Source organism: Heteronotia binoei, chromosome 17 (assembly GCF_032191835.1).
Source record: "Heteronotia binoei isolate CCM8104 ecotype False Entrance Well chromosome 17, APGP_CSIRO_Hbin_v1, whole genome shotgun sequence".
Taxonomy (NCBI): Eukaryota; Metazoa; Chordata; class Lepidosauria; order Squamata; family Gekkonidae; genus Heteronotia; species Heteronotia binoei.
Window position 1 is genome coordinate 27,891,355 of NC_083239.1, and position 25,486 is coordinate 27,916,840.

Below are 25,486 nucleotides of genomic sequence, written 5' to 3' on the forward strand. Positions count from 1 at the left end.
GGAGGAAAAGCAGCCTGATGTAGACCAGTATCATATTTTGATCTCGTCATATTTGGAAGCTAAGTAGGATCGATGCTTGGATGGGAAACCAACCAAGGAAGACTGTGCAAAGGAAGACAATGCAAAGGAAGACTGTGCAAAGGAAGACAAACCACCTCAGTTTGTCTTTTGCCTTAAAAAATTCAGATGCAACTTGATGGAATGTGCATGCATAGTATTAAAGGTCTTATAGTGAACTTCCAGAATCTTTTGTGTTAGCTCCATAGCGATGCAAGGATGATGTTTAAGTCCCATGGCACCCTTAAAACCAACAGAATTTTATCCTTTGCAAGCCTGTCCTTTGTCCCCTTATATCTCTAGTAACAGATTCTTCTTGCAAATCTGCACAGAGAAGATGTTACCCTTACCACAGCTTCCCTATGTTGTCTCCATTTGTTGCTGAGAATTATATTCCATCTCAAGGTGTAAGTCCAACAAAAACAAATCTATATTAACATCCATTCATATTCCTGCAGTGATAGAATGTTCAAATCACTGCCCAATTTGGCCTTAACTGAGCTTTGCAAACCCCCAGTCAGCTATTTCTTCAAGACTTGCTCAAGAACTAACCAGTTTTGTAATTCAGGTCAAAGGAAATCTTTAAACATGGAACAAGTGACATTTGCCTTCCCAAGAATACGCAATTCTGACAATTACTTTAAAAGTATGCTTGGTCCTTTAACAGAATTACCAAGAAGGTAGGGGAAAGTTAGGTTGAAAAACTTCTTAGGTTTCTATATTCGAGCTGTTTTCCTCCTAAGAAGGCAGCGGGCAGAGCCAGACATCACAGTGTGCTATGAAAGCACTGAGAATCTCTAGTTAATACACTGGATGGTGGTTCAGGACAAACCAAACACATACTACAAATCCTCAGAAGAAATAACTCCTATCCCTTTAAATGTGCTTCTGTAGAGGAAAAAAGTGTAGTTGCTGATTAAGTAAAAGTCAATACATCAAAAGGTTCTGGTATCATGGGGTTAAGTTCAGGAGTAAATTAAGCCCTGGAATCTCTTATTCAGCTTCAACAAAGAGGCCATAAATTCTAGCTAGGAAGACAGGCGAGAATCTCTAAACAGTAAAGCCTAATGTTAGTAAATTGAAGGATTTGGCAACAAACAGAACATTCATTAGGTGGAATGAGTTCAACTGGAAACTATGGATATCACCTGGCTTTCTTTACTTCCAGGTAACACATTCTGACATGCAATACATTGTGCTAGGATAGCAACTGTGGCAACTCTATTTGCAAAAAAAAGAAAAGAAAACAAACAAACAAAAAAACCCAGAAAGGAAAGGTATGCCTTTGTTCCGAAGATAGTTCCAAGACACTGCTGACATGAGTGTTGTGTTTCCACTGCTGGACTTGAAGACCTGGGCTCAAACTCCCACTTAGCCATTAACTCCCTGAGTGAACCTGGACAACATACTAAACTCTCATCCTAATCTGCCTCACAGGGCTGTTGCAACACTAAAGTGTTGGGGGGGAGGGGATCATGCATACTATCTCTGAGCTCTTTAGAAGAAGAACAGGACACAAAAGGAAGGAGAAAGACCAATGGGATAGAGCAGGGGGGTAGGGAGAATGAAGGCTGTGGCCTACTGGCCAATTCTGAGATGCCAATGTACTGCCTACTGGGACTCTTGCAAAGGACACTGCACCCTTACACTCCACAAAAAAGAAGAAACCCTCAGGATCAAGTACCGCAGATTAGGTATGTAGGGTTTATACTAGGGGTGTGCATTTGGGTCTACCCAAGCCGAAAATATACCCCAAAATCACCGTATTTATATTTCTGGGTATATTTTGGCTTCCAAAATGTAGCCAGGATTTTTCGGGAGGACAAAAAAAAAAAAAACCTGAAAAAAATCTCAGATATATTTGAGAATTACCAGCAAAAGCTGGCTGCCCAGCAGAGTCTGCAGGGAGAACTCTCCCTGCAGGATTGGCTCCTAGGCAGGCTCTGTTGGGCAGACCAGTCTAAGCCAGGCTGCCCAGCAGAGTCCCAGCCAGGCCCGCAGGGAGAGTTCTCCACACAGGATGAGCTCCTGACTGGGCTCTGCTGGACTGTACGGTTTAAAGGGAACACCCAAAAGAGCCCCAGCTGAGCAGCCTCTCAGCTGGTTTTAGCAGTTTTACCACTGCTCCCCCCCGCCCTCAGTGTTTTCCTGTTTGGGTCTACTGGGCCTAAAAAAAATTCAGGATTTCTGAAAATATTTTACTGGCATCAGGATCTGTTCTTTTTTCAGGAATCCCAATTTTTTAAAAAAAAATTTTTTGGGGGGGGGGGCAACATCCAATAGACATGAACTGAAAAATACTGGGGAAATAACTGTACACCCTTAGTTTGTACAGTATAGGTACATCAATAAACTAAATATTACCATATAAGATGGAAGCCAGCTCACTTCTAGGCTAAAAACTCTTAAGTTTTATCTGCTGTAAAATCTGTAACTCAGCTGCCTCATCAACTGTGATCACTGTATTTAACAGCCAAGGTATGTCTCTCTGTACATAGTAAAATTAGTGCAATGGGGCCCAGAGCTAACATTGAGGTCCTGCAAAGTGGAGAAGACTCAGGGTGTGCAAAAAAAAAAAAAAAAGGAAGTTAAACAGAAATTGAGAGGCATTCCTCCCAAAAGAGTTAAATGGCCTGCACAAATGCTGATGCTGCAAAACAAACTGCCGGAGTTCAGAAGACATTTTAGAATGCTTGCAGCAACCCAAAGCAATGCATGGATACTGCAGTGGTTAGGACCAGTAAAAGGAACCAGAATGGGCATGATGGCCATCCAAGTAAGGGCCAGAGCCAGTGACAATGAGGGAGCCAAAGGTACAGTCAACAGAGGAGGGGGATGTTCAAGGGAATCTCCCCTCTCACATGTATCCAGGGAAGGTCCTCCCTCCTGCATTCAACTGTACAGAAATGTAGAAGCTCTAGATCAAATTAATTTTGCAGAATTCGTTAGCAGCAGCAACTGGATTTCAAACAGGTATTGGGGGGTGAGGAATTCCCTGTCCTTTTAATCAAGAGGCTTAAACGTATGGAATTGGGCAGCCACAGCTTTTCATGGCAAAACAATGACCTCACCTGGTAAATAACATCTCATTAAGCCTGTGCTAAAAAGATCGGGCATTTTCCCCCCTCCTGGACTGGTAACAATCCTAAATTGCAAAAGAAGACAAAATTTGCTGGGCAGTAGAAATCTGTGTAGGAACCTTGAACAGAACTGTTACTGGAGACAGCAAAAATTGGCAAGCTGACAGACAAAAACACACTGAAGGAGTGGACTTTGCTTTTAAGGGGAATTAGGAGAAGAACAGATAAAATACCTTAACAACTCTAATTAGAAAAATAATACTTTCTGTATTCGATAACACAAAGGTTATGTAATGCTCGTGCAGAACATGGAAAACTTCCAATACTAATTTTGTTCTGTTTTTTTGCTGTCAAGTCACAGCTAACTTATGGCAACCCCGCAGGGTTTTCAAGACAAGAGACGTTCAGAGATGGTTTGCCATTGCCTGCCTTTAAATTAATATAACAGAATAGGAGTCGATTGCACCTTTAAGACCAACTTAGTTTTATTCAGAACGTAAGCTTCCGTGTGCATGCACTCTTCTTCAGACGAGGAATGAGGTACAGTAAGCAGAGCCACATATAGCTGGTGGGGTTTGGAATGCCAAGTGGTACAAAGTTAAAAACCAATAGCAGAATAGTAAAATTAACAAATTCAGAAAACCTTTGATCTGGGTTGCCTTAGCATGGGAAATCATAAAACAGTAACATGTCAGAATGTGAGAATGCCTGCTAATTTTTCTATTGCTAATAAACCTGGGTCAAAAAGAAGGCATTTCTTTCCCAGAAGTTTTTCCTGTCCAACTAATTTACCTTTTAACATAAATATATGCATCACTCTAGTTTGCCACTAGAAAAAAATATTAAAATATAGTGGAAGGTGGGTTAGTACTATATTTTAATATTTTTTCCTAATGGCAAACTAGAATGATGCATATATTTATGTTACATGTTAAAAGGTAAATTAGTTGGACAGGAAAAACTTCTGGGAAAGAAATGCCTTCTTTCTGACCCAGGTTTATTAGCAATAGAATAATTAGCAGGCATTCTCACATTCTGACATGTTACTGTTTTATGGTTTCCCATGCTAAGGCAACCCAGATCAAAGGTTTTCTGAATTTGTTAATTTTACTATTCTGCTATTGGTTTTTAACTTTGTACCACTTGGCATTCCAAACCCCACCGGCTATTTGTAGCTCTGCTCACTGTACCTCGTTCCTCGTCTGAAGAAGTGTGCATGCACACGAAAGCTTACATTCTGAATAAAACTAAGTTGGTCTTAAAGGTGCAATCGACTCCTATTCTGTTCTACTACTTCAGACCAACACGGCTGTCTATTTGGATCTATTTAAATTAATATGCTTTCTACAAACGCAGAACTTAATGACTTGTTGAATAAAGAAGTGATTGGCCTCTTGTCAGTTCTGTATGTGCTACTCATTAACTTAATTGGGTTCTCCTTGAATTCTAGGATTATGAGAAAGGGAGAAACATTTCCCTCTATCCATTTTCTCCACCACAACCATAATTTCATATCTATCTATTATGTCCATCATAGCCTTCTTTCCCCCCTTAAACTAAGAAGTCCCACTCTTCATCGTTTCATCATAGAAAAATGTTCTAGTCAGGGGTGTCAGACATGCAGTTCAGGGGCCGAAGAGGGCTCCTATCAGGCCCCTGAGCAACTGGCTGCTTCCTTCTTCCTATATCTTGCTTCCTTCTGCATCACAGCTTGCTTTGCAAGGCTTGCTCAATTGCACAGGAGCTACAAAGCAAAACCTCTATTTTCTCCATTGGCTGAGGCTCCTCCCTTGGGGAGGAAGGGGGGAAGGCAGAGCTTGCTTGGCCAGGCTCTCTCAATCGCACAGCAGAACTACTGAGCTAAGCCTCTCTTCCTTCTATTGGCTGAGTCCCCAGTCCCCTGGGGAAGGAAGGAAAGAGCCAGAGCTTCCTTTGCCCAGTTCCCTGGATTCCATAGGAGAAATACAAAGAAAGCATCTTTAAGACCAATGAGTGCTAATGTTTTAAGCATATTTTAAGTTTTTAAAAATATATAGTGTTTGTCTGTGTTCTTTATAAAATATATATCTCCGATACCTAATCTTAATAGGTACACACACAGCCCAGCCTGATATGGCCCGGCCCAACAAGGTCTCATTTATATCAGATCCGTCCCTCATAACAAATTAGTTTGACACGCCTGTTCTAGATAAACTTGGTTGCCTGTACTTTATCCAGCTCTGCAATATCCTTTTTGAGATATATCAACCAGAACCATGTGCAGTATTCCAACTGAAGCCACGGTATCTGTATGTTCTTTAAACTCCAGTCATCCCTAACAAAACAAATTCCTTCCCAGACCCCTAGTTGACTCTTTGTCTTGGGATATTTGGAAGCTGGCTCTAGATACCTCCTACTTGACACCTGCAAGCCTCAGGCAAGAGTACTGGAGTGAAGAGGTGGAACTGCACATCTTCCTCCACCAGCTTTTCTCCTAGCACAAAAAGAAAGGCTGGAATGCCCCTCTTCACTCGCTGTGTTCACCTACTTAGGTCCCACAACTTCTATCATCACCTTTTGGAAGATCTCAGGGATGGCTGGGGGAAGGCAGGAAGGATCCGTGGCAGATGCAAAGTTCAGTCATGTAAACCATTCAGCTACACAACTAGGTATCTGCAACTACAGCAAGTAGCTTGGGAGGGGTTGTAGTTCAATGGTAGAGCATCTGCTTTGCATATAGGTCCCAGGTTCAATTCCTGGCATCTCCAGTGAAAAGGACCAGGTAGCAAGGGGTGAGAAAGATCTCTGCCTGAGACCATGGAGACCTGCTGACAATCTGAGCAGTCAATACTGAACATGAAGGACCAATGGTCTGACTCAATATGAGGGAGCTTCATGTGTACAGCAGGTTCACAACTATAGTTCCAGCACAGTATTTTCAGAGGTGACACAGAAGTTACATTAGTTTAATATCTTCCCACAACAACAAATGCTCCTGCAGTTTCTGGACTCTCAACTGCTGCAATTTCCTGTTTCTACCACTTCCCCCCCCCCAAGACACACCTTCCCAACATAATTTATTTTAAGGACAGGCCACGCCCCCTAGGCGAACATCCGAATGGTTTGCTTCTGAGTATACAGTTCGTAAGGGACAGAAATTGTGTGGTGTTTGGTTAAATGCAACTGTAAAAGCTTCCTTCCGAGCTGAAGAGTAATTTGCACATAATGAGCTGAATTTTGGTCATTCACATGTCAAAAGACAAGCTAACAAACATTCTGAAAATAATTTCAATTTACACCATTAAGAACACCAGAAAAAAAACAGAAAGGGAATAAGCTAAGACATACTAGCTCAGTGGCTCCCAGAGAGCCACATTCACAACAGCCATCAACCAAAAGAGCTGCATTTAATTCCACCAGTAGAAATGAGCCCTCCAGCTTACCTGTTCCTCCAAAGGTGGCTGTTTCAAGGTGAGAACCAACTGCCAACTACAAGCCCCATCAGATAAGGGTCTTGCCCACTTTCCTGACACATGGGGCGGAAGATACATTTGGCCACAGTGATTGGAAGCACCATGGGTGGCATGTCTAAGAGCCACCAAGTGAGTGCCATTGCCCTAGTTTCTGCTGGAAGCAGAAACATGGTCGCCCTCTGAGGAAACAAGGACAACAGAAAGTGGCACTATGAGTGTGCCAAAGAGGCTGGGGCAGAAGGGAGGAGAGAGACAACCCAAAGCAATGAGAGGAATGTGAGGCATGGGAACTGAGTGGCTGTGCTGGGGAGGGGGGTAGTGAAGGTGTTCTCTGAAGCTGACACAGGCTATAGAAAGTTCCATTTCCTTGGTGAGCCCCTGCACAAGCATCAAGAACAGTGAAACCGATCAAGCTATGTTGGGTGGAAAGGAGGAGAGGAGGGGAAACAGCAGGTTTTTGCATTATAATATTAATCAGAGGATGGAAGGGATGTATTAAGAAGTGTACAAAGTGAACAAAGGAAGTATAATCCTAATGGTTATGCACCCAATTTTTCAAAACAACTCTTGAAAAGAGCCCTTGATAAGGAGCCAGCTGGGAGCTTCCTTATAAGAAGGAGGCACATGTCAGCCTGGCTTCAGCCATGGCTATCAGGTCTCCCCAGCCTCATTGTGCTACAGAGGAACAGTAGTGGATGCCATCATGCCAGGTCTGCTGGAGGGACAGAAGCCAATCATTAAATGTGATTGGAAAGGTCTGTAAGACAACAGCAGGTTCTAAATCAATCATCTTCCTACAAAGAAGGCCGCTGCCGATAATGAATTCCCCTTGTGGATGCAAACTCTTCCAAATGTCTCCTACTCTAAGGTGGCACAAGACAGACAAACCAGGTTTAGAAATTGATTTTCGTTTCCAAAGGAAGGGTGGCATTTGCTCCTAGATGGAGGTTAGCAAGCCTAGAGGCATTCGAACATCTCTATGGCAACCCCAAAGATATGCAGCTATGCCACGCCTGCCCAGAACAAGGTCAAGGCCCCTCAGCTGGTAGGATGCAACCCAAAGTCCTCAGATTCAAGACCACTTGGATTACATCTCCAAAACTGTAGGCAGCAGCAGGCCCTAAGCAGCATGATATGGCGGCTAAGAGCAGACGACTAACACAGAGAACCAGATTTGACTTGCACTCCTCCACATGAAGCCTGCTGGCTGGCCTTGGGCCAGTAGTGCTCGCAGAACTCTCTCAGCCCCTCCTGCCTCAGGTGCCTGTTGTGGGGAGAGGAAAGGAAAGGAGATTGTAAGCCGCTTTGAGAGTCCCTAGGGTAGAAAAAAGCAGGGTATAAAAAACCAACTCTTCTTCTGGATGGGCACCTCGTTGGGACACCACTGCTATACATGTGGTGTCCACAAACAGGTCTATTTATTTATTTATTATATTATATTTAATTTGGACCCCGCCCTCCCCACCAAAGGCAGGCTCAGGGCGGCTCACAGATTAGGAGTCAAGCAATCAGATTTGCTTGACCAGACAAGATAAAAACAGCAACAGCCACATAAATAAAAACAGCAATAGGTCTAGCCACAGCCACTTTCTCCCAATTCATTCTGATCAGCAACAAGTTTTTCTGAGGATGGCCAGGAACTCCCATAAGCAGCACAGCTAGGTGTGTCATTCAACAAGAGGCAAGTTACATTTCCTGTAACACAGAACTCCAGAGACTCCATCACAAGGCACTCTTCACGGAGGCCCCTTTGGGACAATCAGCTAACAAGATGCCTTTTAAAAAAAAAAGAAAAGAAAAGAAAAGTTATGTTAGCGTCGTTTACCAGAACAGTGCCTAAATATTCAGAAATGGCAATTCCTCCAAGGGTTAAAGAGACAGCACCCAAACGAGACTGTGCCAACAATAACTGGTTTTCCCCAAATGGGACACTGTTCAAAAGCAAACAACAATGATGCAAAACACAGTCCTTTTTGTTTGATACAAGGAGGATATCCTGACACTTTTGGGTACTCCTCACCATCCTAGGAGGCAGGAATTAGATTACGTGTTCCAGCTTGGTTGAGTAACCCAAACATGCCAGGATGTCCTCCTTGTCCCAAACAAAAGACATTTTGATGCTAAGGCCAATGTTCTAAGACAACTGCAAAGCTGGGCCAGAGATTTAGTAATGTAAATCCTTACACACTGCTAAGGTGAACAATGTTGTGCAAATGTCTTGCATCGCCAACAACTTAGGTGACTACAGACACTACTTTGGGCAGCCAAGACACATCATCCTTTTTGAAAAAAATGGTTTGTCACCTTCTGTTGTACTTTGCCCTTGCCTGAATGGAACTCTGCAAGCAGCAAAAGCAAGGGATTGTCTCAAAACACCCAGAGAACAGAACACTGGAATTACCGTGAAGGTTCCTTCTTCTCAAGGTTCCTTCTTCTTCTCAAGGGTGAAGAGGACACTCTGATACACTTGGGTTCCTCTTCCCACAATCCCTGGAGGCAGGAAACTGATTGCATTTCCCATCGGGGGGGGGGGAGGGAGGAGCTCACCCTCAGCCTGGAGACTTCCACAGCTGATAATAGTCCAGAACATGTGCCAAACTGACAGACAATGAGGCTTACGAAACAAACCACAGGTAAAGATAAAACTGTGAGGACAGTGAAAGAACAATGAACGTGGAGACTGGCAGTCAGTCATCCTTTAGGAAGCGTAATGGGCTGAACAGAGACATTCTGGACCCACCCTAATTGGAGAGTCTCTGTTCAGCGTAATAGGCTGAACAGAGACCCTCCAATTAGGGTGGGTCCAAAGTGTTCTCCTTGCCCTCAAGAAGGAACCTTCATGGTAAGTTCAATGCTCCATTCTCTCTCGAGGGGGGGAGGACACTCTGATATGCTTGGGATGTTATGAAGCTTATATGATCCATGGAGGGAGAAGTGACTACCAAGCACAGAGATAACAGTAGGACTAAACAACTTGCTGTAGAACTCTCCACCCGAATGCTGCATCAGCCATGGTGAAATAGCTCATCTTACAATGCCTGATAAACCAAGGCCCAGGCAGCAGCTTTGCAAATATCTGCAATGGATGGGAATTATTAGGAAGGGAATTGAAAACAAATCAGCCAGTATCATAATGCCCCTGTATAAATCGATGGTGCGGTCTCATTTGGAGTACTGTGTGCAGTTCTGGTCGCCGCACCTCAAAAAGGATATTATAGCATTAGAGAAGGTGCAGAGAAGGGCAACTAGAATGATTAAAGGGCTGGAGCACTTTCCCTATGAAGAAAGGTTGAAACGCTTGGGACTCTTTAGCTTGGAGAAACGTCGACTGCGGGGTGACATGATAGAGGTTTACAAGATAATGCATGGAATGGAGAAAGTAGAGAAAGAAGTACTTTTCTCCCTTTCTCACAATACAAGAACTCGTGGGCATTCGATGAAATTGCTGAGCAGACAGGTTAAAACGGATAAAAGGAAGTACTTCTTCACCCAAAGGGTGATTAACATGTGGAATTCACTGCCACAGGAGGTGGTGGCGGCCACAAGTATAGCCACCTTCAAGAGGGGTTTAGATAAAAATATGGAGCACAGGTCCATCAGTGGCTATTAGCCACAGTGTATGTGTGTATATAACATTTTTTGCCACTGTGTGACACAGAGGGTTGGACTTGATGGGCCGTTGGCCTGATCCAACATGGCTTCTCTTATGTTCTTATGGATATATTTGTGATGAACGCTGCTGACACAGGAGCACTTCTTGTTGAATGAGCAGTGATCACCTGAGAGACCTGAAGGCCTGAGATTCATATGCCAAAGAGATGCAGTCCTTTAGCCAGCTGCTTAGTGTAGCCGTAGAAACCCTTTTCCCCTTGACTGCTGGATGAAAAGCCACAAAAAGGGAATCCAACTTCCCAAATTACTTGGTCCTTCTGATATGAATGCGAAGTGCAATGGTCAAGGGCAGGGGTCAGGATCAGGAGCCACATGTGGCTCTTTAACACATTGTGTGGCTCTCAAAGCTCCCACCACCCTGTCAGCCGGCTTGGACAATGCATTTAAAGTTACAATTGCTTTCTTTAAACCTCTCCCTCCCTCTCCCCATATATTTTCCTTCCTTCCTTCTCGCAAACATCTGACATTCATGTCTTGTGGCTCTCTAACATCTGACATTTATTTTATGTGGCTCTTAAATTAAGCAAGTTTGGCCACCCCTGATCAAAGGGGTGCCAATTCTTCCTAGGATGAGACAGCTTCCAGCAGAAGAACAGCGAATATATCTCCTGTGAGCTGTGAAAATGTGTGTTGACCTTGGGAATGAGGGTGGATCTGTGCACAGAAACATCATGTTCTTATAGAAGATGCATAAGCTCTTTCTGACATAATCATGTCCAGGCTAGCATAAGACATGAAAGCTGCTGCCCTCTCCAGACTGTGCATGTTACTTGACAGGTGCTGATTTAAATCGGGGCATTCTTGGGACCATTTTTTTTGTAACACAGTTTTTATTATATTATAAAAAGGGGAATATTGAAATCAGAAAGTCATTAATCATCAACAGTTATTACACTTTGTCTTCACTGAGGACACAGTTCTGATATCTGATATATATCACAAAAGTGTTATATCTTTTCCACTTAATTTCTCAACAAAAATTTCTCACTGTCAATTTTTTAAAAAAGAACTCAAGCCAATTTTTGAAGCCACATGGTATGAGACTCTTGCCATCAGAGAAGTGGCAGCAAAAGCTTTAATGGAGAGGGCAATGGCCTCGTGGGCTCTGCAGAGAATGGAGCCACTTTTTGATCATTGGGGTCTTTTAAGGGTGCCCTCTCGCACTTTATGGAAGATCCAGCCCTGGTGCTAGGCAAGCCACAGGAGCATCTACCAGTGGAACGTTCAGTAAACTGGTTACCTTAGGAGGAAAAGAGTACATTCTTTTAGCCTGTCCGGAGTGTAAATGGTTAAAGGACTGCATCATGATCTGTGCAGGACTGGGAGACAAGGGCTTGGGAGGCCCAGGCCTAGAGACCAATGTGGGAGTAGGAAGCAGACGCAGCCTATAATCCCCATAATGCCTGGTGCTTGCAGTAACCAATCAGTGTCCAGGGATTATATGAGCAGATTGATACAGAGTCAGGCTGGGAGGACAGTCTGTGGCTGAGAGAAGGATCCCTCACTCAGAAGGTAGAATGAGTCACAGGCAGTCGGCCTGGGAAAAAGGGCTGTGGGCCCTGATGACTAACAGGCTAGGGGGAGTACAGGTAGCCGAGTTAGGGTTTATTTTCATTTTTCTTTATACACTGTTATATCTATTAAGCACCTTGCCTTGTTTAAATACCTATCCCTGTATTAATAAACCTTTATCTGTTTAATGTTCTCTGCCTGGTCATCACGCCTGTGTTTCTCGGCTAAAAGGGGAATTTTTGGTTGAGCTTGGGAGGGTACTCTGGGCCTTCCCAAGGGACCATAAATCCAGAGTGGTGGCAGCGTCAGGTGACAACCCCATATGGGTCATGACATGGTGGCAGCGGTGGGATGTGCCAGATGTGACCTGGAGAAGCACAGCATAATTGGTCTATTTTTCTGATTTTTTTTTCTCTCCCCTTTGTCTGGCTTAAGGAAGCTACATTTTTTTAAGGTGCTGGTAAGACCAAGGAAAAGGTCTAACAACAGTGTGGTAAAGGGGTTTTATTTATTTCTAGCTATCGGGTCAACTGGACAGAGAGGCTAGAGTTAGGCAGTGCATGTTCCCCCATTCTGGGAGACAGAAGCCAGAGGACACACCTGTTCTTAGAAGTAAGAGTCGAGCAGGAGTTGCTGGTCAGATGTCTGAGGAGAAGGCATCAGACGGAGGAATGGCAACCCCAAGTGAAGATGTCTTGCATCTCTAGTTGCAAATTAAGCAGATGGAACTTGAGAAGGAAGAAAGACAGGCGGAGAGAGAACACCAACTACGGATGGCAAAAATTCAAGCAGAAGAGAAAGAGAGAGACAAGGCAGCCCAGAGAGAGCTGGAAAAAATAAGGATGGCGCACGAGCTTGAAATGGCCAAGTTGGGAAAAGAACCACCTTCACTTCCTCCACATGCTGTTGTCCAAGAGGATAGAATAAAATATCCTCTCTACAAGGAAGGGGATGACATTGAGATCTTCCTGCAGAACTCTAAACAGGTCTGCACAGACTATAAGGTTCTCGAAGAACAGTACATGGAGAAGCTGAGACCACAGCTGTGCGGAGTCCTGGCTTCCGTGTCTGGCCAGATGGTAGGTGAAGAGAGGACCAATTATAAACTCTTCAAACAAAGAGTGCTTGAGAGAGTGGGGTTCACCAAAGAAGGGGTCCGGAAGCACTTTAGGGAGATCAGGCTGGAGGGTAAAGAGCCCTACCCACAGCTGATGTATAGGCTTGGAAAAGCCTATGACTTATGGGTAGAGGTTGCCGAGGCCAAGACCATGGATGACATCAAGGCCCTGATGTGCACTGAGATTCTTGACTCTTCTTCCAGAGCATATTAGGTGCCCCCTGGTGGACAAGCGCCCTTTCACTCTGCAGGAAGCAGAAAAGTGGGCCAAACGACTTGGCTGAAGCCTACGGAGGGCAGAGGTATGACTCCTATTGGGACTGGCCTAAGAGGGAGTCTCCTAAGTCCCCTCCCTGGCCCAGGAAGTAGCCTGAAGAAAAAGGGGAGTTGCCCCAACAACAGCAATCTATTTCCCCAAGTGCCGATGTGAAGTCACCCAAGGCAGAGAAGAAAGTACCACAGTGCTTTGCCTGCAACCAGCTGGGTCATATCTGGAAGAAGTGTCCTAAGGATGGGACCAGCATGCACCACATGATGCTGGAAACCAACCAAGCTGCTCCTCCTGAATTTGATCCGGAATATATTCCCCAGTGCCACCAGAAAAAGGCCATGGTGGATGGCTATGAAGTCGCTGCTTGGCAGGATACTGGTTCCCTCCTGACCACTGTGTATTGCTCTCTAGTTGATCCAAAGTACCTCCTCCCAGGAGAAGAGAGGCGGGTGAGGCATCTGCATGAAGCAGAAGGGATCATGCTCCCTGTGGCCCAGCTACCAAACAGCTATGAAGACTGGTGTGGCCTGTGGAAGGTTGCCGTGTATGACCACACCCCTGTAGCTATGTTTATAGGGGAAGACTTGACTAAATTTGTGCTTCAGTGTCAGAAAATGAGGCCAATCCAGAGGAAGAACAGAAGATTTTCACAGGGACACCGTTCTAAGGAACCAAAGCAGTTGAGGAGACTGTTTATTGGTGGCCTGAGTTTTAAAACTACCGATGATAGTTTGAGGGAACATTTTAAACCCTGGGGCACACTCACTGACTCTGTGGTGGTGAGAGATCCACAGACAAAATGTTCTCGTGGCTTTGGTTTCGTAACTTATTCTTGCCAAGAGGAGGCAAATGCTGCATTGGCAGTTCAACCACATAAGGTGGATGGGTGGGTGGTGGGACTCATGCGAGTAATTCCTAGAGAAGGTTCTGGGAAACCTGTTACCCACTTAATGGGAAAGGAAAAAAACGAGAAAATGCAAGACTTTGACTTTAGGGTGGAGCACATTGCAGGATCCAAGAACAAGGTTGCTGGTGCCTTGTCCCTGAGGACTTGCAAAAGAAAATAACCTGATGCTGTATTCTCTTTGATGTTAATCAGAATATTGTGTTGCTGTTGTATATAGTCTGAATACTTGTAAATGGCAGAACCGCACATATCACTGTTATGCGGCCCTCTTCAATGGGGTTCCTGATGGCTGGACACCATGATTTGGTCTGGTGGGGGGGGGGGCTGTCATGATCTGTGTAGGACTGGGAGACAAGGCCTTGGGAGACCTAGGCCTACAGACCAGTGTGGGAGTAGGAAGCAGATGCAGCCTACAATCCACACAATGCCTGGTGCCTGCTGTAACCAATCAGTGTCCAGGGATTATATGAGCAGATTGATACATAAACTTTGTGGGCTGTGGAATTGTGTTCTTTTCTCTCACAGAGTCAGGCTGGGAGGACAGTCTGTGGTTGAGAGAAAGATCCCTCACTCAGAAGGTAGAATGAGTCACAGGCAGTTGGCCTGGGGGAAAGGGCTGTGGGCCCTGATGACTAAGAGGCTAGGGGGAGTACAGGTAGTCATGTTAGGGTTTATTTTCATTTTCCTTTATACACTGTTATATCTATTAAGCACCTTGCCTTGTTTAAATACCCATCCCTGTATTAATAAACCTTTATCTTTTTAATGTTCTCTGCCTGGTCATCACGCCTGTGTTTCTCAGCTAAAAGGGGAATTTTTGGTTGGGCTTGGGAGGGTACTCTGGGCCTTCCCAAGTGACCATAAATCCAGAGTGGTGGCAGCAACAGACTGTCTTCAGACAACTGGCCTATTTATCCAGATTTGCATCAGAATCCTCAGAGCCTAAGGGGAAATCCCTATCTTCAGATCTGTAGTCTGAGAAATTTGAATAATTGCCCCTAATAGGGAAGGTCCTTTTACAGGCAGCCTGATTGGCCAAGAGGAGCCCAGGCATTTCTGTGTGTCTACAGGCCTTGAAGTAGCTGATTTTTTTTTAAAGGCAGAACAAAGCAGGAGTCAAGTATCACCTTTAAGACCAACAAAGTTTTATTCAAAAAGTAAGCTTTCCGTATGCAGGCATACTTCTTCAGAGGAGGGGATAAGTGTTTGACTAGAGAGGGAGGGGTGGGGGGGAAGAGATGTAAAGAAACTCTTTTTTTCTTCTGTAACTGACTGGAGACAAAGGGTTCTAGCCAGTCTTGGAATGCTGGTGGGACAACAAAGGGTTCTGTCCCCTCCTAGGTGGGAAGCTATTGTCTCTCTTCAATTCACCACTCAGAAGGTTGCACTGAGCAGGCTTAATGGGCCAATACAGGCCACCCAGGCTGATCAGCAAAGGGTACTGTTTGGCACCCAAAATCAAGGCTGCTTCTTCATGATCCAAGCCAGGTGATTCGTGGCCTATGGCTGTCTCCAGGAGCTCTGCCACAGCAGGTTGGCTGGGCAAGTGGGTTTGCAGGAATTTCCTACTCCGCTATCTGGGGATCACATCCCCCCCCCCCCCAACTCTCCCTTGGAGAAGGTCCTATGGTCCAAGACTTCAACTGCAGACATCACCTTGACTGAAAGCGGGGGGGGGGGGGGAGGTAAACAGCCACTGGAAGAGGAGTCCAGAAAAATGAACTTTGTTAAACAAAGGGAAATGCACACAGGTGAAAAGAAGAAAACAAAGTGCAACCAAAGAAGCTCCTTAAACGAAAACCTCACAATCTTTCTAAATCCACTGTCTCTCAGGCAGAGGAAGGAAAAAGTCTGAGGGTGGGCTCCTCCTCCCCCAGAAATGGAAAGTGCAATCAGTTTCCTGACTCCAGGGATTGTGGGAAGAGGAACCCAAGTGAATCAGTGTCCTCCTCCCCTCAACAGAGAAGGTCAATTCTGCTTTGCCAGCAAAGCCCCACACATCTCAAACACAGGCTGTGAAGCGAAGCTGCTGTTGAGGCTCTGTCTGACAATCTCTTTCAGCAGCATGGTCTCACTGGTTTCAGAAATGGTGTGCATTTCACAAGCAGGCACTGTGGAGCTTTTCAGTGGCAGTCGATGCCCCGCAAGAGCAAGGATAAGAGCTCTTTACTTTCTCAGATCACAGTATTATGCAATGGGTAAGGCACTCACGACCACCCACCTCTACCCTGCCAAGAAAGAAAAGGAGCTTAAGATCACCAGAGCCATTTATCAACATTCATCAAGCTTAAGTGAACCTGACAGTACAATGTAGTGGTTAGAGCACCAGACTAGATCTGGAAGACTCAGGTTCACATTCCCATTCTGCAATAAAAGCCTGCTGGGTGACCTTGGGCCAATCAACCACTCTCAGCCTAACCAATCTCACAGGGTGTCAGTGAGGACAAAATGGAGGAGACAGCTGTGTAAACTGCTCTGCATCCCGTCTGGGAAGAAAGGAAGGGTATAAATGATGCAAGTAAATAATCAAAATGCCAACTTCAACCATTTGTATTGCAAGGATGACAGACTCTTAACTGTTAAAGGTAACAAAATGACGGGGGGGGGGGGACTTACCTTTGTGCTGGCCTTAAATCCCTTTATGCATAATTGTCTACATGAAATGTAAATCCCCAAAACAGATATGCAAAAGCAGACACTTATGTAGCTAGTTCCCAGACCTCTCCATTCACAAAGACAGAGGAACAGATAACAAAAGCTCCTATCTCTTCTGTTCCCCCAGACACTGTAAACTGCTAACTCAGAAGCATTCCATTTCCCTGTTTTTCCCTGCCTCTGAAATTCCTCCCCTCCCCCCATATATGCATATCGTGGTGACTCTCAAAGAATGCACACAGACTAAGGTCCTTCCTTTGGCTGTTGAGTTTTTGGTTTTTAAACACCCTTATAGCCTCTCCATAAAATTTTCTGCTTGGTGAGCATAAAAATTTGCTCAGCAACTGGTTTGAGAGAAAAGTTGCTGGCAGCCCCGTTGGTCCCAAAATCCAAATCCAAACTCTGAACCAGTACAATTTTGGTCTACTTTGAAAGCCAAGCGGTGGGCGGGGCGTCGTGGTAGATGGCGGACGCCTGAAAAAGCTGCTCCTTTCACAATCCATATAAATCACCTCTCATCCGGTCCCTGGACCACTCGCCGCCACCAAGAGATGGTCAAACGAAACCTGGGTAAGTCCATTACGAAAAAGAATTCCCAGGACTTGGTCCAATATCTCAGGTCAGGGAAAAAACATCGTACCTCTCCCAGGGCCCAAGAAGCCGCAGAGAAAATGGCGGGTGAAAATCCCTCCCCGTGTGAGGAGAACGACGCCCTTTCCAGCAAAACCTTCCTTGAAACCATCTCTAAGCTTGAAAATACTCTTTTGGCCCGTATCACTCAAGCTACATCTCCTATTCAAGAGGAACTTAAAAAACTAAACGACACTATCTCTGAAGTGGCACAGACAGCAGACTTAGCTTATGAAATAGCCACTCAAGCTCAAAACGATGTTAAGGCCTTATCTAGAGAAGAATCATGGGCCAAAGAAAAAATTATGTCTCTGGAAAACAAAGTGCGGGTACTTTGAAAGCCAAGAAGAATGTGTTATCTTAAGGACAATCTACTAACAGGGGACTGCACAGTGGGGGATCTACTCACAGCACAAGGTAAAATGACATATTTGGCTTTATTCCACTTTATGCTTCATACAACACCTTAAATTTATCTCCAAAATTCTCAATATGAGTATCAAAGAATGCCTTTACTTTCTGCCTTTCAAGAGATCTCACCAAGTGTCAGATATTTTACTTTCTGCCTTTTAAAAAGTCTCACTGAGTGTCAGAAATATAAAAGGAAGATGGCAAGCTTTTGTAATTCCAGCGGAGGAACCCCATTTTTTTCTCTTGCCCGGAAGAACCACAATGCAAGCTGCATCAAAAGCACTAATCGGTATCTCTTAACTCCTGGCATTCAGCATAAACATGCCATGAGAGAAGGTCTTTAAAATCATGGAATACCTTCCCTTTCCCACCTTCATTTTTGATTTTGTTAACATCTAGCCTGAAGAAGAGCTGTGGCAAACTTGAAAGCTTGCGCACTCATCTGTGTCACTATAGCTTGTCCCAATGGAAGTATCACACAATCTGCATTTGGATTTGGTTCTAGACAGACTCTTTCACAGCAGCTGGAGGAAAGATAATTTAAAGAACTTCTCCTGGACATGAATGAGAATGGAGGCGGCAAGAAAGGCACAGACGCCCGCCTCTTATATAAGTTTACAAAATTATCCATGGGATAAAGGCAGAGAAAGAATTACTTTTCTCCCTTTCATACAACTCAAGAACTCATGGCCACTCAATGACTTTAATAAGCAGTAGGCATAGAACTGATAAAAGGAAGTACTTTTTCACCCAAAGAGTAATTAACATATGGAGTTCACTGCCACCGGAAGCGATGGTGGCTACAAGCATGATAGCTCCAAGAGGGGATTGGATAAACATATGGAACAGAGGCCCATCAGTGACTATTAGCCACATGTACAGATAGAAAACTATGCCTGGGGAAGTGATGTTCTGTATCCTTGGTGTCTGGGGGGCAACAGGGGGAGGGCCTCTGGAGTACTGGCTCCACTGGTGGACCTCCTGATGGCACCTGGGTTTTGGCCACTGTGTGATACACAATGCTGGGCTGGATGAGCCATTGGTCCGATCCAACATGGCTTCTCATGTTCTTATGTTCACACACATTCAGACACATTGAGGACCCTTCAAGAACTTCCCTAAAGATTACCAGTGGTGGCAAGCTCAAGGAAAAAGGAGCCCCTACTCTACTGATTTAGGAGCCTACAAAAACTAGACTATGTATCTGGATGGGAGTCCTTTCATCCTGCTGAACTGTGGGAAAGCATTTCAGGACAGAGGGTCAGGGAAAAATGTAGCACAAACAAGGCATGGTCTTGCACAACCAGCTCCTGCTAGACAGAGCTCACGTGGACCCACCTCACTCCCAACTGCCCAGTTCTGAAAGATTTAACCACTCACCTGATGCTCGGCGTGAATGTTGTCTCCGGTAGGCCATCGATGCTTGCTGTTGTTATAGCTGCCACCGCCACCACCACCTCCCCCCAGCTGCTCGCCGTGCTGCCTCTGGAAGAAGTAATCCACCATCGCGTCGTCCTGGGAGCGGCCTGCAACCCCTATAGATCCGGGAACAGGACTGGAGTGTGTCCCCGCTGCAAGGGCTGGGTTTGCAGCTGGCTGCTGCGGAGCCTGAGACCCTGTTCCAGATGTCAAAACAACAGGCATGTTGGGATTAGCTGTCTCTTGACCGTGCTGTTTCAGGTGGGGGCTGAAGGAGTCCTGCCAGAGCACTGCTTTTCTCTTCAACACACACGCAACGCTCATTCCACCAACACCTGAGGAGACACAGGTTCAAAAGGCTTAATGGGGCTCTCTTCTCCACTCCACTCCACCCCACACCATACAACACATGCTTGAAAATCAAGTCTCACTCGGGTCATCAGACAAAGTCACAGAAGTTCTCAAAGAACTCAGCCAGTTTCCCAACATCCAAATCTTGCCCACCTCCCCAACGCCTCCATACTCACTCATGATTAAATCAAGATATGTTAGCTGATGTGGACTCACACTGAGTCTGGGTTCAAGCCATCCAAAGAGAGTGAGGGGAGCAAAAACACACATATAGATGAGAGCGATCTCACTGAACGGGACCAAAGATCCATCAAGTCCAACACTCTCTCCAACTGTAGTTAAGAAGAGCCAGTGTGGTGTAATGATTGGCGTATCAGACTAGGGCCTGTGAGAGCCAGGTTCAGATTCCCACTCTGCCATGGAGCTCGCTGGGTGACCTTTGGCCAGTCACACACACACTGGACCTAGCCTGCCTCACAGGTTTGTTAAAATGGACAGGAGAATGGTGTAACTAACTCTATGCCCCAATGAGGAGAAAGGCAGCATATAAATGAAGAAAGTAAATAAATAAGTAAAGATGCCTCTGTAAAATCATTCCTCCACCCCAGACACACAGAGCTGCCAGCCAGCAACTTGTAGGCCAAAGACACTACCTGTGGATACAGATTTCCTTTAACTATTCATGGCCAGTAGCCATGGACAGACCTGTCCACCACGGATTAGTCTAGTGCCATTCTGAAGCCATCTAAACTAGTAACAGAAATACTGACAAAATTATGCACCGGGTGCAGAAGAATTCTATTTCATATCCCCCCAATCTATCGTCCACTGAATACATTGGAAAATAGAATCCCCGGTTCTATTACAGGAGAGGAACAAAGTTTTATAAACTTCCTATCAGACCCCTTAATTGTATTTCCCCCTAAATTTAGAATTTTTCTAAGTTGAAAACGGATTTTTATTCATTAGAAAAGCATCTCCCAAGACCCCGAATAATGCTTGCCTACCAGCAGACATGCAGTGGGTGCCGTCATAACAGGGCCTTTTTGACAATGGCTCCCAACTCGCAAAACTCTTCTAAGGGAGCCTGAACTCCATCTAACCAATTATTTTTACCTTGCAGGTTATGACTATGTGGTTTCACATGGCACTTGGGAAGAGGGTTATTAGCATTGCTGCTGCCCTGTTTTTTGGCCTATTCCATCTCCTCACTGCAACCGATTTTATGAGGTTCATTACTATTCTATTTAGATTATTATTTTGACTATACACTCAATAACCAAAGGCCAAGAAATGACATAAAGCTTCTCTGATGGCCCTGAAGGACAGACGGACCAGATTCTTCTATCTTTAAATGATAAAAATAAGTGCTCACATCCCCAACCCTGTTAATGAGGGTCACTGAGCCATGGACTAAAAGCCAGCCCAGCATTCCACCTCCTGACCTATTCAATTTGCACACAAAGCCTGGACTGAAAAGAACCTGCCGCTCCTTAAAGAGATTGACAGAGAGGAAGATTCTGACGAATAATGATGGAAGAAGAATGCTTTCCCTATTCTTATAAAACTACAAAAATCACCTTTGTGATTTCGAAAGGCATTTAAACCTATTTCATTAGCCAATAATTATTTTTACGTCCTTGCTTAATCCAGCCTTATCCAAAGTTATTGGGGGGGGGGGGTGGATGAGGGAGTGTGAAACACAAGCCGTGACACTTGCAAAAGCAAAGGATCTTTACAGGAATTAAGAACTGCTGGCCCCAGCCAGCACAAGCATTTCCTAAGCACAAGGAATGAGTGACACTGTTGTAAAGCTCGACTCAGAAGACTGTTTCTTTTGCACTATAGCCTCCTAAATTAAGAGCAGCATGCCAGTTGAGTCGCCACCAACTCAATGAAACACCATCCACTAAACAGTATTGCAATCCATAATTCAGTCGTTAATTACTAAGGAAGAGGTTTAGTCCAGCATTTGGCTCATCTTCAATGCATGGGGCCAAATTGTATGTTAGGCAGAAGATCCAAGAAAAAAAAACCTCAATGTTTTTGCTTTACTTAAAATCACCCTCAGGTGAATCCAAAATTGGCTGAAGCAGCAGTGCTGGGAGAAAGGTTCAACCCTCTCCCTCTACACCAGGGTCTACGACTTACAGCCCTGGTTTCAGGCCCAGAACTAAATACAGCTCTTTACAAATAAAATCTTTAAGTCAGGGTCATCAAACATGCGGCCCAGGGGTCGAATCAGACCCCCAAGCAACTGGCTATCATCTGCTTCCTTCTTGCTTCTTTTTGCATAACAGCTTGCTTTGCAAGGCTTGCTCAAGTCACACAGGAGCTACAGAGCAAAGCCCGTTTTCTCAATTTGCTGAGGCTCCTCCCTTGGAGAGGAAGGGGGGAGGCAGAGCTTGCTTTGTCAGGTCTCTCAACTGCACAACAGAGCTACTGAGCCAAACCTCTCTTCCTTCTATTGGCTGAGGCCCCTACCCCTCCTGGTCCTTTGGGAAAGGAAGGAAAGTGCCAGAGCTTCCTTTGCCCAGTTCCCTGGATCCCATGGGAGAAATATAAAGAAAGCACTTTTAAGACCAACAAGTGCTAATGTTTTAAGCATATTTTATTTTAAAGTTTTTTTAAAAATCAATTATATTTGTCTGTGTCCTTTATAAAGTTTATATCTCTGTCACCTAATCTTAAATAGGTACACACATGGCCCAGCCTGACAAGGTCTCATTTATGTCAGATCCAGCCCTCATAACAAATGAGTTTGACACCCCTGCTTTAAGTTAAGGTACACTGGATGGCTAGGTGGAGATACTAAAAAAATCAAGATGTGAAGGGAATGGTAGGCAAAGACTGATTAAACTAAAAGGCTTTTGAGAGGCTGCTTTCCAAGAAGGGAAATCAAACACTTGCCAAGAATCCCAGTGAAAACAATATACAGATTTATAACAGGGTGCTAGAACAGTCACACATGGAAGGTGGTCTTGTGTTTATTTATGACTTATGGAGAGACTCTGTGTCACTTCCCAATAAAGGACCCACCACCATCACCAATGTTTGGGCTTTAGAACCTTTATGGGTTATGAGTACACATGTCAATGATCAGTAATGTTTTGAACTCCATGTATTCAGTTATACAACTTTCATATAACAGATCTTAGTTGGTCCTGTGCCCTGAATTTTGATGCAGCTTGACCCCTTAACTATAAAAGGTTGCTGACCCCAATGTGCACTTCCTTACCAATCTGCAGTCCAAACTGACAACACTGCAAAGATACCTTAGGGAGACAATTCAGGCTGGTAAAACAGCACCAGGTGGGAATACTGCTCTGTGTGTGTGTGTGTGTGTGTGTGTGTGTGTGTGTGTGTGTGTGTGTGATGACCTTGTACAGTTTTCAAAACATATGTTCAAAGGTGGTTTGCCACTGCCTTCCTCCACATAACGACCCTAGAATTCCTTAGTAGTCTCCCACCCAAGTACTAGATAGAGTTGACCCCGCTTAGCTTCTTCCAAGATCTGATGAGATTGAGGTAGTCTGGGGCATCCAGGTCAGGGCTTGAATTCAGAGCCTGCACAACATGCATGTCAGCCCTCAATCACTCCCATTCTCTGCAGGCTCTCATCAGACTGGGAGACTCAGTCTTGTGCCAATGGAACAGTCCTGCTCTATGATTCCAAAGGCCGCCCATGTCACCTCCCACGCCTTGCTCACATTCTGAAAAATGGGTAGAACACTCCCCACCACCCAAAACGGTATAACTTCTTGATTAAATATAATTTATTTTTTTACAAGTGTCATGAGTGTGCTATGCAAGGTTCAGGGCCATTTCATACACTGCATTCGTATGCACATACAAAAAGCTATAGTAAAGAACAGGAACAGCAGCAAACATTTCTACAAATATAGGTGTGAGCATCCTCTGTACTGAACCAGTAATGTGGGATGATTTCCAACTCTATATTTCCCTCTGTTAACTTTTCCACCACACATCTGTAAATACAGTCAGTTTATCAATAGTTGTTAAAGGCTGCTGTGCTGCAAATCAATCCTATCAGATCGGCTCAGTGTTGCAGATGAAGCATGGCAGACCCCAGTGCTTCTGCATGGTCCAGACTAGGGATGGGCACAAAATGGGAGAAATGGTTGTTTCATGATCTGTTTGATTTTTGACGCAGTTTGTGTTTTGTTTGCAGGTGTAAAACAGGAGATGTAAATCTCACCGGGAGCTTTCAGCAGGCTCTCCTCCACCTGCCCTTCAAGTCCGGCGAAGACTGGATTTGGAATGTCCTAGCTATACTCCCCCAAAGCAGGTGACCTCAGGAAAGCTCAGCTTCAGCTCTCTTGACAACTCTTCCTGCTGCAGAATGGGAGCTCTATGACCGTCTCCCTGAGCTGCCAGTCAAGCTATGGACAACCACCATGGATGTTTTTAGGGATTCCAGAAGTCCATCCCCAGCACTGTCTAGGAACTGATTGAATCAGTGCCAGGCTGCCTGGGAAAACAAACCACAAAAACGGACCCAATGAAGCACCAAGGTCCAGACCGGTTCAGAACAAACCATGAATTGGCCCAATCTGTACCCATCCCTAGCCCAGACTTACATGGCCTACATTCAGAGTAACTAGGAAAGAAGAGAAGATGAGATTGGATTTATACCCCATCCTTCACTACCCGAAGGAGTCTCAAAGTGGTTTTCTATCTCCTTTTCCTTTGCCACACCACAACAGACACCCTGTGAGGTAGGTGGAACTGAGAGCGCTCCAACAGAAACTGCTTTTGAGAGGAACAGCTCCATGAGAACTTGTGACTGAATCAAGGCCACATCAGCAGGTGCATGTGAAGGAGTGGAGAATCAACCCCGGTTTTCCCAGATAAGCGCATTTTTAACCACCACACCAAACTACGCCATATGAGAGAAGAGCCCATAACACGGTCCTGATCTTTCAACCCATAAGTCAGAGAAGCATTCGGTTCACATATTCAAATGATGGTTCAAAATTACATTGCTTGGGAGACAATAGTGGGAGGACGCAGCGTTGGCCTGGATGGGCTGTTGGCATGATCCAACATGGGTTCTCTTATGTTCTTATTTCAGCAAGTCTTGGATTCCCTCCCTCCCTTTAATGGCAAAACCATAGATTATCACTACATCCAAACAAACAAGCCATATCTTGTGCTGTCCTTAATCCAGAACTGGAAATGGCCCTCTACCTGGCTTGGAGGGTGAGCAGAAATCTGATCACTGCTTCAGATGCTACAAGCAAACTATGACTTGCCACAAAACAGGAAGTAGGGAAAGACTGAAGTGTACAGAGAGGAGGCTCATCAGTCCAAGGCTCGCTCGTCCAATGCCCAGCCACATGCAGCACCATTTTCAGAGCACACACAGAGAAAAGTATCAGAAATTGCCAGCTTGCAAGGCAGAATACAGTACATTTCAACAAACGTATCCCTCTGGCTTTTAATGAGATGCAGTAAGTAATTACATATACTTAATTATTGCACATGCCATGCAAATGTGATATTACAAGGCTGGAACAAGTCTCCACCCTGACCACCCCAGAGAGCAACTGCCAGTCAGAGTAGACTGTACAGGGCTGGAGGAACAACAGACCCAACTCAGCAGTTTCCCATGTGGAGCTACACCCCTGGGGCCCACTGACTTAAGTGTGTACACTTCATTCTCCTTCACAGCTGATTACTCAGCATTTGATGATTTGCAAGTGAATATGCAAATACCTTTCATTGGAACCCCCCCACCCGACCTGGGATGACTTTGCGCACATGTGCAAGTCACTACTTGTACTGCAACCAATAAAGGTATTCATGCACAATCCAGCTTCTCACAAAAACCTACAAGAATTGAAGCCCTGCTTCTGATGTTTGCTTGAAGGAGATTCTTGATCCCTCTCTCTCTCTCTAACTGAAGTCCAGTTAGTGGGCTCAGGGAGT

General features: G+C 44.9%; 1 protein-coding gene across 10 annotated transcripts in view; it reads right to left on the reverse strand.

Moving 5' to 3' along the window:
- The window catches only part of PUM1 (pumilio RNA binding family member 1), a 106,302-nt gene that overhangs the window by 71,224 nt on the left and 9,592 nt on the right, over positions 1–25,486 (reverse strand). For all 10 annotated transcript variants that reach the window (XM_060258553.1, XM_060258555.1, XM_060258552.1 and 7 more), the window contains exon 2: positions 19,145–19,518. In XM_060258553.1, the coding sequence (XP_060114536.1) occupies positions 19,145–19,518 (374 nt within the window). The remainder of the gene's footprint in view (positions 1–19,144; positions 19,519–25,486) is intronic.